General features: G+C 45.2%; 1 protein-coding gene across 6 annotated transcripts in view; it reads right to left on the bottom strand.

The window, feature by feature from the left end:
- ARHGEF6 (Rac/Cdc42 guanine nucleotide exchange factor 6) overlaps positions 1 to 14,467 on the bottom strand; it is a 116,719-nt gene that overhangs the window by 13,962 nt on the left and 88,290 nt on the right. For 4 of the 6 annotated variants that reach the window (XM_036739974.1, XM_036739975.1, XM_036739978.1 and 1 more), the window contains 4 exons: positions 8,226 to 8,372; positions 4,708 to 4,794; positions 2,713 to 2,791; positions 652 to 839 (listed from right to left, as the gene is read on the bottom strand). In XM_036739974.1, the coding sequence (XP_036595869.1) occupies positions 652 to 839; positions 2,713 to 2,791; positions 4,708 to 4,794; positions 8,226 to 8,372 (501 nt within the window). The remainder of the gene's footprint in view (positions 1 to 651; positions 840 to 2,712; positions 2,792 to 4,707; positions 4,795 to 8,225; positions 8,373 to 14,467) is intronic. The other 2 variants (XM_036739977.1, XM_036739979.1) reach the window with 1 other exon arrangement.

Genomic DNA, 14,467 nt, shown 5'->3' with positions numbered 1-14,467 from the left:
TGATCTCTGACCACTTTTTGGTTCCCTTTAAACTGTCTACTGAAGGATAGCCTACTGAGCAAAAGAATCAATTAAAGGGGCAGCCAGGGTGAGGCAGCAGAGGACGTGGCACAAGCAGTGAGGAGAAGCACCACTCAAGTGGAGTCGGAGCATAACGTTCAAACACTGGCTTGGCCACCTGCTCATTGGATGAGCTTGGGCAAGTTGCTTAACCGTGCTGAGTCTCAGGTTCCTCCTCTGTAAAATGGGCCTAATGACATGAGTGCTAGCTACCCCCACAGGGTTTCTGTGAGAAATGGGCTTTAGGAACTAGAACTAGAAAGCTCTATAGCGATGTGAGTTACTGTTGTTATTGGCCTTGTGACTGTTCACAAGTAAAACTAGCTCATTCACAGACGCTCCCAAGCAGAAACTCCTGTTGGAAACCATGAGCTGTTAGCTGCTGTTACGGTGTGTTTCTAGCTACAGGTGGCCAAACTACAAATCTCTAAGAACTAATGTCTACTGGGGGCTGTGCATTAGTGTGTCTCATCGTCTATGTTAGGAAGTTTCCTGCCTGCCAAAAATCAGCATAAGGTGCAATATACAAACACAGGCCACATGCTGGCGGCTTTTCAGAAGTCTTCGACACACAGGACGACTCATCGATACCTGGACCTCATCAGACTCCCCAGGGGCAGAACCTAGCCCAGTGCTTACAGATGGGGCACTCCATGACTGAGTTTTCACGAGCACGCTGCCCACACCAGTGCCCCTGATCAATCTGTGCAGGTGATCCAGCCACTCCTGGAGATCCTGGCTGCTGGAACAGAACACTGTCATCCTCTCAAACAGGGGGCCTGCAAGGAGGAGGATATGGGAGGTGAGCCAACCTTGGCCGCTGGCCCCATCACAGGTGACCGATGACCCTCTGCTTTGAAGGAGTCGTGTAGGGATGACTCTTAGCCCCATGAATCCCTGCCCACTGTTCCTACAAGGGCAACAGCCACAGCTACTGGAGATCTAAAAAGGAAAAGTTCTGGCCTTCCAAGTCCTTGGCACTGCCAAAAGGTTTCATGTCCAAAACTGCTCTCATTTTATCACTGAGGACCACATTAAAGAAGAGACTTGACCATCTGCTTTGCCCCTGCACCCTAGAGACCATGGGGCCTTTCCATCTGACACACAGCCGAAACCTCCCATTAAAATGTGGGCTCTGTGAGAGCAGGGGCTGTCTGACTCTTCTGTTGGCATCACCCACACTAGCACAGTGCTTTGTACACAGTAGGTGCACAATAAATGCTTCATTCATTTAACCTTCATTCCTAACTTCTCCTAAAGGACTGTGTTGTAGGTCACAGAAATCACCTTGTTACCTTCCAGCCACATCTTATATTTTGTTCCTTATATCATAACCTCTAAGGAGATGGTGAAACCTCAACAGAAAACATCTCTCTGGATCACAGATTTAAATGCTTTTTTGGTTGTTCAGACTTATGATTTCATCAGTTCAGGGAAGTCCTAGTGTGGAAATTCCTTCCACAGACAGACTGACAATTTGTCTGTCATTTCTACCTGAGGCCCTGAAAGCTGAAGGGGCTCACCTGTGGTCATGCAGTTTATATATACCCAAGGTGGGACTTGAACCCAAGGCTTCTTGACACCAAGGTCAGTCCTCCATGTTATCGCTTGTAGTTTTAATTGTTTTGGTAGAGAGAATACCTCGCATGGAAACATCTGCCACCAATCTAGTCTGAATACTATTCTGCAACATGGGGCCTCAGAGAGGTTAAGTACTTTACCCAGGGTCACACAGCTAGTCTGAGGCAGGATGTGAATCCAGATGTTCCAGCTTTTTCCACCATTAAAAAGCCTCCAGATGAGCACTGCAGTCCCTTCTGAGCCTAAAATTCTATGATTCAGCAGACTCACACCCCCCCCAAGGGAGTCCATTGCATTGTAAGAACAGTTCTCACTGCTAGGAAATCTTCCCTTCCTGCACGCCTCCTCCTCCCCCTCCCTTCCCCCCACCCCAGGACATTTTATTTTAGACAAAATCAAATCTTGCATTCTCCCAGGCTGAGAACCAAGCCTATCCACAGCCTGCTTTTGCTTCCTGCTCCTAGACTTTGGGCCTTTGAAGGCCTTCCACCTGAAGATGGCAGGCAGGAGGGAATGGACAGGAAGCTGCCATCAGTCACCATGGTTCTGCCTCAATAGCTCTTAATTAAGTTCAACAAACATTTATCAAGCACCTGCCATGAGCTGGGCACTCTGCAGAGGGCAGATAGTCCAATGAATGAATGAATCGATGAAAAAGGGCATCAAGGGCACACTATGTGCCAAGCACTGTGCTAAGTACTAGAGATACAAACAGGGAAAAAACCTAACAACCCCAGAGTCCCCGACCTCAAGGAGCTTACTATCTAATGGAGGACCTAAGACACGGATCCAAATTAGAATGGGCTGAGTACATAGGAAAGGGTCAAACAGAGCAAGAGGCCTGAGAAATTGCAGCGGCGGAGATCCCTGCTCTCACTGGGCCAGGAGGGGGAAGACTTCATGCACAAGGCTATCTCTGAGGGAGGTCTTGGATCAGGAGAAGGGAAGAGCCTTTCCATTTCCTTCCCCTCCCATCTTTCTGCCCCTCTGAAATTCAGGGAAGACTCACTGGCTTTGCCACCACGCCCCGCCCACGCCCCTCCAATGGTAGAGGAGCCACGAGGTACTGACCTGCTATTTCAAACGAACAGTCACTGCCTTCACTTTCATCCAATTTTGTTAACATCATTCCCGAGATTGGGAGTTTTCCCTGCCAGAATGAGAAGGGGTTACCGATGACTCCACATCTCCAAGGGCCTGCTCATTCTCATTATGATTCCTGATTTTCTCAGGAGCTGACTGCTGAGCTTTTCATGCAAGGGTCATGGGATCACAGATGTGGAGCTGAACGGGGCCTCAGAGAGCAACTAGGCCACCCATTTACTTCAGAGACGAGGGAACTAAGGCCCAGAGAGGTTGACATGCCCAACGTCGCATAGCTATGTAGGGGCAAGGATGACACAGAAACATGGGTCTTCACGAAGCCAGGCTGCCTCTCTTTCGTTTATCAATATGTCTCCCCAATGTGAATTTTAATTTGCTCAAAGACAGGAAAAAATAAAGAGACTGCCCATGGGAGGCTATTAATCAGCCTTCATTTCATTTTGGACTGATTGTCGCCTCTTCTTAATGTACTGATGAGAATTTAGGGAAACAGAGCTAGAACTCACAGGGGTGACTGAGGCCTACCTGGAGGCTCTGAGCTAAGAGGAAGAGGTAGGGTGTGACACTTATGTGACACTTCTTCCTCCCGTGGTAAACCTGGGCAATCTCATTCCCTGGCCCAAGGTTCAGGCTGCCACTCACTAGGGCCCAGTGCCATCCCACCCCTTTCCTGGGGCTGCCTTCTCACCAGAGTGGGCTGCCCCATGTGGCCTGGGGACCCACTGAAAGGGATGACCAGGCTTAGTGTGGGGGCTGGGTCCAGGGAGAGGGTGTCCAGGTTACAGTAAGCTTGGCCATAGCTCTTCCCTGTCCCTAGCCTTCCCCACACAGCATTCCATTGTGTCCTCTAGGACCTTTCTGTATGGTTCATAAATTCCCCTCCATGCTAGAATGTTCCCTCTCACACTCCTTCCACCTTCCGGTGTTCCCTGAACCTGCCTTTCTCCTGAAGGCCCGCACTGCTCTCAGTGCCTTCTCCCAGGCTGGCTGCCTCTTCTTTCCCACCCCCAGAGACAAAGAGCCAGGGGAACTGGCATCTCCTTGCTGCCCACGGCTACTTTCAGACCCTTCCTCTGCCAGCATCACTCAGCAACCGTATCTCCTCCTTCGAAGTTCACTCCATCCTATCCAGGTCCTGGCTGCTATCATTTGTGGACCTTTGGGTCATTCTCCCTTCACTCCACAAAATTTAGTAACTGGCTCACAGTCTTCTCCACTACAGCTCCCATCCCCTTTCAACCACCCTGGCTCTCCAGTGCCTCAACCTCCCCAATTTGCACGACCCCTCTCTCCAGTCTTACCTCAACCACACACAGGAGTGGACATACCTAAGACCTGCCCCCAGCTAAATGTGCTCCAGGTGCCAATTCCTAATTAGTGATTCCTACAAGTCAGGATGGTCTGAGGCCTACCTACCAGGTGCCAGTGACTTTGAGTTCCGGATGTTTCTAGGGCCCTGAAAGAACCAAGATTACAGACCAAGGGAACTCTACCTTTTTAAAAAGTCTAACAAGGTTCCTGAAGCACATAGCTTGGAGAGTCTAATTAGGCAGGGTGGCTATCATTAAGGTGACCTTTTTCTTTTCTAAATGTCAATGATGTGAGGTGGGCCAGTGCTGCTGCTAATACCGTCTAGACACCCCCTTAGACCTCCGGTATGGACGCCTAGCATGACAGCCAGAGCAGAGAGCACGCAGGATGTGATTATTAGGAGGAAACGAAATATGCCTTGAATTAAGGACTATATGCCCTTATGGGATGCATCTAACAATTAAGGAAGTCAGGCCCAGGTGTGTGGGCGGGTGGGCAAGAGGTCTGTGCCGTCAGACTGCCGCCACTCTGGCATGATGACAAAGGCAATGATGACAGAGGTTTGGCATGCACAGAGCAGGGGCACCTGAAGAGAGACACTGGCTCCATCAGGGCCCTGCTCAGGAGCCAAATCAACAACCATCCACTGACCTGATAGATAAAGCCGCTCATCCGAGGACTTGCCGATACCATGAGCAGAACACTCGGAAATAACAAGAAATATCTTTCTTCTTTCTCCTAGAGTACAGGGAGGGGAGAGAGAGAGAAAACAGATATGGTTTCTTAAGAAGGTCTAGAATTCAAAAGGGTGATGCAAGCGCTGGGTCTGGAGTTAGGAAGACCTGAGTTCAAATGTGGTCTTGGGCACTTACTTGCTGTGTGACCCTGGCTAAGTCACTTTATCTTGGTCTGCCTCAGTTTCCTCAACCGTAAAATGGGGATAATAATACCTTCCTCACAGGGTTGTTGTGAAGACCAAATGAGATAACCTTAGAGTGCTATATAGATATCAGTATTAAAAATATATATGTGTGTATATGTAAGTATATATACACACGTATGTGTATGTGCACATCATACAGATGAATGTGTTTCTGTGTATTGCCTGTGGATGTAGATGGGTATGTGTGTATATGTGTGTGCGTGTTGGTCCATGTGTATGTCCATGTTCATGTATACTATATACTCAGAATATTTTCTAGTTGATGGATCACAGGATCCTAGATCTAGAGCTCTAGCTCCAAGGCCAGGAACTTGAGGCCCAAAGTGGGGGAAGTGACTTGCCCAAGGTCACACGGACCTTGGGCACAGGATGGCAGAGGTGGCTTGCAAATCCAAGTCCCCTGACCCCAAATCCAGCGCTCATCCCCAACAAAGAGGGATTTCTCTCCAAAACTGAATGAAGCCATGGGCTCTTACATTTGTACTTTAACATGAGCATAACTTCTTGTTTTTCATTCTCTTCCCTATAAAGATAACAATAATTTTCATGGCACTTTAATGTTTTCAAAGCACTTTATCTCATATGAGCCTCCCAGCAGCCCTGTGAAAGGGATAGCATAATTTCCATTTTACAGATACAGACACAGGCTCAGAAAGGCGAGTCAGTCAACAAGCCCGTAATGTGCTAAGCACTGTGCTAGGCACTGAGGATACAAAGACAAAAAAGAAAGGATCAGAGACAGGATTCGAACCCAGGTCTTTCTGACCTAATGCTGCCCCACCCCAGGATCCTGTCCTGGCACGACCATAGCTCCTGTCCAAGGTGCCAGAATCCCTCACTAAGGTTCTCTTTCTGCTCCAGCATGAGGTGTAAACTTGCCTTGCTCTGGGTACTCCCCTGGGCCTTTGAAAAGCACAATGATGACGCCTGAGGAGTCCTTACACTTGGCATTTCAAAGATGGCCCTTGGCAGGCCCAGGAGATAGGCCTCAGTTTGGGACAAGGAACCAGGAGGACGCTTGGGTACAACCATTACATGTGCAAAAACACAGCAACTTCCCTAAGCTGGGACACTAGGAAACTCTCCATAGTTAAGACCAAGCAGGCCGAGCAGCCACACTCACCAATGATTTCATTTCATATGATGAAAAATGATTTCTGAACTTGTGAGATTGGTAAAATGAAGGCAGACTAGGCTAGGGAGGGGGGAGGAGAGGAAAAGGGCTGAATTACATAGTGCAGGAAGCTCATTACCATAACATTTGCATAAATGGTTGGTCATGATGCACTGGAATACTCAGGAACAGGGTTATTCTTTCAGCCACTTACAGATCCAGACACAAACAGAAATGGCTTAGGCAGAGTCCAATCAGAAAAAGGATTTTTCTTAACCTAGGGTCCATGGACTCCTCCATATCAGGGGGGTCCATGAACTTGGATGGGGAATAAGAGTCCATCTGCATTTCCACTGACCTCTAACTGAAATTTAACATTTCTTCCAATTATTTAAAAACACAATTCAGAGAAGGAATGCATCCACAGGCTTCCCCAGACTGCCAAAGGGGTCCATGACACAGAGAGGGTTAAGAAACCCTAGGCTAGAGAGGGACCATCAAAAACTCTCCTTTAGTTACCAAAAAGTTAATACCCAAGGACCTTCTAGGGGCCTTGGAAAAGAGAGGCAAGTTTGCATCTTGCTATGTTTCTTTACTGCTTTCCCTAATTCAGCCATTTTAGAACATTCTCTCTCTCTCTCCATACAACCTCTTGACCTTTTGCTAGTCCGAGGACCAAGGAAGCCTCTCCTCATCTTGAAAGCTAACCCCACAGGTGCCTGAGAGTCCATGACAGGCCTTCCTTTCTCCTGAAGGCCTTATCCCTTGTCCAGTACCTGCAGTCCTTTCTTCACTGACTATTCCTTCTTTACCTTCAAATGTGCTTAGAGTTTCTCTACCCTAAAAAAAGCTAAAAACCCAACTCCTTCCTTCAACCTGACCTCATCCTGCTACCCCTTCCACTTACCCATCAAGTTCTTTCCCTCCAAATGCCTTCTTTGTATTGTCTACACTTCTTTTCCAACGACTTTGTCCTGAACTCTGCAATCTGGCTTCCAATCCCAGTGTTCCACTGACCTCCTCCTCTATCAGGCCACCATTCATCTCCTCAGTTCTTGCAATGAAGTTTCTCTGATCTCTCTTCCTCCACTTCCTGAACCAAAACCTTCCCATCCTTCAAGGTCCAACTGAATCCCACCTTTTTCCTTAATGGTTCCAATTTACATGGAACTACGGCATCTCTGTGATGCTGAGTGCCCAAACTATTTAGGGACTTTGAGATTCTCTCTCTCTGATGCTCAATAAGTAGGTAGGTAGGTAGCTAGCTAGCTAGACAGACAGACAGTCAGAGATAGGCAGATCTCCAAAAGATGTTGGAATGTGGACTTTGTAGTCCAGTGTCTATACAGCTCTTAGGAGATTTCTTTGGCTCCTAAAATGGATTTCTGAAGGCTGAGGATACCCACAGAGGGTTAAAGGAGGCTACTGAACAAAAGCCAGGTAGAAGGCCCTAAGGCTAAGATTAAATCTTTCATTTCTACTTCAATTTTTCATTCCTATCTCCGGTCTGAGTCCATTGTGTCAAACAACTATCTGATTTAGGATTAGGAATTACTAAAATTTCCCCTTAGGCTTGGCATGTAAATGAATTTGAATAAAACCTAGATCTAAGTAAAGGAAACAAGAGGTCATTGTCCTCCATCCTCTAGGCTTAAATTCCTGCCTTTATACATGTGTTGGCAGCAAAAACAAAAGCAATACATCTTGGTTTGGGTGCTGTATTTTGGCCAGTGAAAAGCCTCATAGTTCCCTTATATATCATATCTATGTGTATGTATGTACATGTATATGTATATGTGCATGAACATACATATACAGAATATCCCAAAAGTCTTAGTACGGTTTTAAGCTATTAAAGTTATTAAAGCTTAAAACCACATTAAGACTTTTGGGACAGCTTGTATTATATGGTATAGAACGCAATTTTATATTGTATTTTTTCTAGAGGTTTCTCATGTGCTTGTTTTCCCTTCCCAGCTAAATTACCAACTCCTCATGTTTCTCTCCTATCCAAGGTGCTGGCCAGAAAGTAAATCTCAAATTTCTGGACCAAGACGCCTCCCGTTGGGCCCTGATGGAGGAAAGAGTCATGTCAAGGTCACAATCTCTTACCTCGTTGGTACCACACTGCACCATTACTTGTGACATAAAGATGACATTGCCCAAGGTTTTTATATCGTCTCCTTCCCAGCCCTGAATGGTTTCAGAGAGAATTTGCAACTCCAGCTGCTTCTTCTTTCTCAGGTCCTGACACTGGGCCTGTGGAGCCAAAGCACAACTTCTTTTGTTACTGTTCTTATTCAAAGGAGGCCTCGCCTTCTGGGGAAATGGAGGAGAAAGAAGAGTCAAGTCAGAGGGGATTTTAGGTTATAAGATGGCAGGATATTGGACCACTTACTGCAGGTATAACTGCGTAGAATGTAAGCCCTGGAGGGGAGCTGATCACAGAATCTCCGAGTTCAAAGGAAAAGAAATCAGAGGTTACTAGTCCAATCTGTACACAAACAAGCATCTTCTCTATTCTCTTGACAAGTAGCCATCCAGACTGTGCTTGATCTCATCTAATGAAGGGGAGGCCACCACGTCCTGAGGCATATAATTCAACTTTACGAGGTCCCTCAAGGATGCGAAGGTTTTCCACACTTTAAATATAATTCTACTTCTTTGCAGGTTCTACCCAATGGTCTTAGGTCTGCCTTCTAGGGCTGAGCAGCACAAGACTAATTAATCCCTCTTCCAAATGCCCATCCTGCAAATACTTGATGGCTATCAGCTTCCCCCTAAGACTTTTCTCCTCCAACCTAAACATTCCCAGTTCCTTTGCTCAATCTCCATGTGGCATGAATCCAAGGGCCTTCACAGGCCTGCCTGATGGCTCTCCTGTGGACGCGATGCATATCATCAGTGTCCTTCATAAAACAGAGTGCCCGGAACGGAATGTAACACTCCAGATGTAGTATAACCATGGTTGAGCCCGGTGATATTACCACCATTATAGTCCTGGACATCACATCTCTCTTAACACAGCCTTTTTGTATTTCCTTTCTTGGCCACAGTATAACGCTATTGACCCATACTGGGCTCACTTACAAGCCCCAGACATGTCTAGATCTTTTTCAGATGAACCACTATCTAGTCATGCCTTCCCCATCATATGCTTACCAAGTTAATTTTTTTGACCAAGTCTAAGATTTTACATATTTTACATACATATTAAATTTCCTCTCTGTGATCCAATACATTGCCAGCCTTCTCAGCTTTGTGTTACCTGCACATCTGATAATGCTTTTATCTAGGTCATTAATTAAAAAGTTAAGTGGCACAGGGACAAGCAGAGATCCCTGGGTCACTCCACTGGAGACTTCCTTCATGACTTTTCTTTTAATCCAGTTATTTGACCAATTCCAGATCCATCTAACTGTATTTCTCTAGCCCACATCTCTGCAGATTTTCCACAAGACTATCATGGACGACTTTACCAACTGCTTGGCTAAAATCTCAATTTTGCTCAGTCCCCAAATAGCTTCTTGAAAATGAGACAAAACAGACAATAAGATGAAAATAATCCAAAGACTGAAAAGAAAATCCTAGTCTTTATGTCATCACCATTCAAATCAATCTTGTAATGAAAACATATGTTTTGTGGTTTACACTTTAATTAGGCCAGCAGTAGGTCTCTCTAAATAATGCAATAAATTGTCTTAGGAGAAGATGAAGAAAATCACTTGTAATTCAGAATGAGTTGGGGCTGGCAAGGAATGCTAAGGATGACAAAAAGGACCTTTTTTAGATTACAGGCCAGAGTTAAAAGACAATGGACAGAAGTATGAAGTTGCCTACATAAAGAGAAACAGATTTAGACTTAATGTAAGGAAGAAAACTTCCTAATGACTCCAGTTGTTCCAAAGTGGAGCAGGCTGCCTGAGAGCCAGTGGGCTCCCCCTTCACTGGTGGTTTTGAAGCAAAGGCTGGGGAACCATCAGCTATGATGAGAAAGGGACTCTTGCTCAGATACCCGCTGACTTCTGAGATCTCTTCCAATTCTGAGAGTCTAGGATAACCCAGTTCAATGATGACAAAGCAAGAAGGCTCCAACTCCCAGTTTGCCAACTGTGTTTTATGAATATACAAAGTGTCAAAATTCTATTAAATTTTAACACTGGAGAACAATTTAATGGCATCCCTCCCACAGTAAGTGCATACGTGAGCACATGCCATCATTCGAAATGAGGTAGATTGTTTTCATTTCATGCTTTCCCTAAAATCTTTGCTGTCTTCTTCAATGAAACCATCACATCTTTTCTCAAACAGTAGGAGGCAAAGAATGTAGTCAAAAGTTCCTTAGCCTTAGAGTTGGGCAAACCTATTTTGAATGCTGTCTATATCACTTCCTAGCCATGTGGCTAAAATGGAACAGAGTAGAGAAAAGGATGAAGCAGGACCACTAAATACTTAGAGTAAGCAACAGAAGGGAGCTCTTTCTGTAGAGGAAGGAGCTGGACCATCTAAGGAGGAAGCACTTGCTCACCTCCCAAGGAACGAGGATGTGGCGGGATCTCATCAGGTGAGAATTCATCTACTCCGGCTCAGAAAAAGAAAGGATGAGTTGTGGTGACTGCTGACTCCCAAGTGAGGGGATAAGTAGGCAGCTATTTGTCAAGGTGACAATAACCGAGAGCTCTATTGTCCTCTGGGACATGACAGAGAACCTTCCGAGATCTATCAAAATGGATGACAACTCCCCAGTTTCAGCAATTCAGGTAGGTACAAAGGATATGGCCAAATGGAGCCTAGAAATTCTTGTCAAAGATTATTAAGTCATAAGCAAGAAACTGAAGACCTCAGAGACACAGGTGGTACTGCCCTCATTGCTGCCCAGCAAGGGCAAAGGTTTCAGAAGAGAAAGGAAGGTTAAGAAGATGGCAAGTGAGAGTAAACATGGGATCTCTAGACCAAGGCTCAAAATACACAAAGGTGAGGCTCACAGCCAGGGATAGGATACACCTGGCAAGAACAAGTGACAAAGTATTTGCCTATAGCCTTACGAATCTAATCAAACTGGCACAGTGAGTAGAGCACTGGCCCTGAAGTCAGGAGGACATGAGCTCAAATCCGGCCTCAGATACTTGACACATTCACTAGCTGCATGACCTTGGGCAAGTCACTAAACCGCAATTGCCTTGCCTTCACCCCTCCAAAAAAAATCTAATCAAAAGAAAAAGGAAGAGGGGGGTGGAGCCAAGATGGCGGCTGGAAAGCAGGGACTAGCGTGAGCTCCCCACTAAGTCCCTCCAAAAACCTATAAAAAATGGCTCTGAACCAATTCTAGAACTGCAGAACCCACAAAACAGCACAGGGAAGCAGGGCTCCAGCCCAGGACACCCTGGAAGGTCTCTGGGTGAGGTCTATACCACACGGAGCTGGGAGCTGGAAGCTGGGAGCTGGGAGCGGAGCAGAGCCCAGCCTGGGCAGCAGCAGGACCAACCAGACCAGGAGCCAGGCGGAGCAGGCCCTAGCGCCCTGAATCAGTGAGCTGCGGCAGTTACCAGACTTCTCAACCCACAAACACCAAAGACAGCGGAGAAGGTTAGTGGGAAAAGCTGCAGGAGTGGAAGGAGTTCGAGGTTCGGCCACCGCCCCCGGGGCAGCGGAGGTGGGGCAGCTACAACTGCAGTTGCTTCTGGCCCCAGGCCCACCTGGTGGGAGGAATGAAGTGGCAGATCAGAGCAGGAGTGCACAGCCTGCTAAAGATCTAAGCCCAGTCCGGGTTGGGGGTTATTGGGGAAGGAGGAGTGCTGGTGTAGCAGAGCTGGCGCATCCCCCCCAAACGTGGAACATAGAACTCTTTAGTCTACATGCAGTCATACCCCGCTGAAAAACTCAAGGGTCAAGTTAGTTGGTTGGGAATATGGCCAGGCAGTGAAAACACACCCAGATTCAGTCTCAGACTTTGGATTCTTTCTTTGGTGACAAAGAAGACCAAGCCATACAGCCAGAAGAAGTCAACAAAGTCAAAGACCCTACACCAAAAGCCTCCAAGAAAAACATGAACTGGTCCCAGGCCATGGAAGAGCTCAAAAAGGATTTGGAAAAGCAAGTTAGAGAAGTAGAGGAAAAATTAGGAAGAGAAATGAGAAGGATGCGAGAAAACCATGAAAAACAAGTCAATGACTTGCTAAAGGAGACCCAAAAAAATACTGAAAAATACACTGAAGAAAACAACACCTTAAAAAATAGACTAACTCAAATGGCAAAAGAGCTCCAAAAAGCCAATGAGGAGAAGAATGCCTTGAAAGGCAGAATCAGTCAAATGAAAAAGGAGGTCCAACGGACCACTGAAGAAAATACTGCCTTAAAAATTAGATTGGAGCAAGAGGAAGCTAGTGACTTTATGAGAAATCAAGATATTATAAAACAGAACCAAAGGAATGAAAAAATGGAAGACAATATGAAATATCTCATTGGAAAAACCACTGACCTGGAAAATAGATCCAGGAGAGATAATTTAAAAATTATTGGACTACCTGAAAGCCATGATCAAAAAAAGAACCTAGATATCATCTTTCAAGAAATTATCAAGGAGAACTGCCCTGATATTCTAGAGCCACAGGGCAAAATAGAAATGGAAAGAATCCACCAATTGCCTCCTCAAACAGATCCCAAAAAGAAATCCCCTAGGAATATTGTCACCAAATTCCAGAGCTCCCAGATCAAGGAGAAAATATTGCAAGCAGCCAGAAAGAAACAATTCGAGTATTGTGGAAACACAATCAGAATAACCCAAGATCTGGCAGCTTCTACATTAAGAGATCGAAGGGCTTGGAATACGATATTCCAGAGGTCAATGGAGCTAGGATTAAAACCTAGAATCACTTACCTAGCAAAACTGAGTATCATGCTCCAAGGCAAAATATGGATTTTCAATAAAATAGAGGACTTTCAAGCTTTCTCAGTGAAAAGGCCAGAACTGAATAGAAAATTTGACTTTCAAACACAAGAATCAAGAGAAGCATGAAAAGGTAAACAAGAAAGAGAAATCATAAGGGACCTACTAAAGTTGAACGGTTTTGTTTACATTCCTACATAGAAAGATGATGTGTATGATCCATGAGACCTCAGTATCATAGTAGCTGAAAGGAATATGCATATATATGTTTATGTATATATATATATATATATATATAAGTGAATGTGCATGTATGTATGTGTATCTATATATACATATATATATATATATATAGAGAGAGAGAGAGAGAGAGAGAGAGACAGAGAGACAGAGAGCAGACACAGGGTGAGTTGAAGATGAAGGGAAGATATCTAAAAGAAATAAAATCAAATTAAGGGATGAGAGAGGAATATATTGAGAGAGAGAGATAAGGAGAGATAGAATGGGGTGGATTATCTCGCATAAAGGTGGCAAGAGGAAGCAGTTCTGTGGGAGGAGGGGAGAGGGCAGGTGAGGGAGGAATGAGTGAATCTTGCTCTCATCAAATTTGGCCTGAGGGTATACCATACATACTCAATTGGGTATCTTACCCCACAGGAAAGAAGAGGGAAGAAGATGAAAAAGGGGGGGATGATGGAGGCGAGGGCAGATGGGGGTGGAGGTAATCAAAAACAAACGCTTTGGAAAGGGGACAGGGTCAAGGGAGAAAATTCAATAAAGGGGGATGGGTTGGGAAGGAGCAAAATATAGTTAGTCTTTCACAACATGAGTATTGTGGAAGGGTTATACGTAATGATACACATGTGGCCTATGTTGAATTGCTTGACTTCTTAGGGAGGGTGGGTGGGAAGGGAAGAGGGGAGAGAATTTGGAACTCAAAGTTTTAAAAACAGATGTTCAAAAACAAAAAAAAAGTTTTTGCATGCAACTAGAAAATAAGATACACAGGCAATGGGGCGTAGAAATTTATCTTGCCCTACAAGAAAGGAACGGAAAAGGGGATGGGAGGGGAGTGGGGTGACAGAAGGGAGGGCTGAATGGGGAACAGGGCAACCAGAATATACATCATCTTGGAGTGGGGGGGAGGGTAGAAATGGGGAGAAAATTTGTAATTCAAACTCTTGTGAAAATCAATGCTGAAAACTAAATATGTTAAATAAATAAATTTTAAAAAGAAAAAAAGAAAAAGGAAGAGGGCAGGAGAAAACTACTTATTTCCATCAATTTCAATTCCACTGGTTCTCAAACTTTTACAGTGGCAGAACCCTTCAATTTCAACAAAACTTGGGCAGAACTCTTATAGTAAAACCCTCTAAAATGATTCTTGTTAACAGACAATCTGAGGTTCATTTTTAAAAATAAACTTGGGGTGTCTCAGGGTTGCCTGCAGCATAGTTTGAGAAACATT

The sequence above is a fragment of the Trichosurus vulpecula genome, chromosome X (assembly GCF_011100635.1).
Source record: "Trichosurus vulpecula isolate mTriVul1 chromosome X, mTriVul1.pri, whole genome shotgun sequence".
NCBI lineage: Eukaryota > Metazoa > Chordata > Mammalia > Diprotodontia > Phalangeridae > Trichosurus > Trichosurus vulpecula.
The sequence above is the reverse complement of the archived record's forward strand: the minus strand, read 5'-3'. Positions and strand labels throughout refer to the sequence as shown.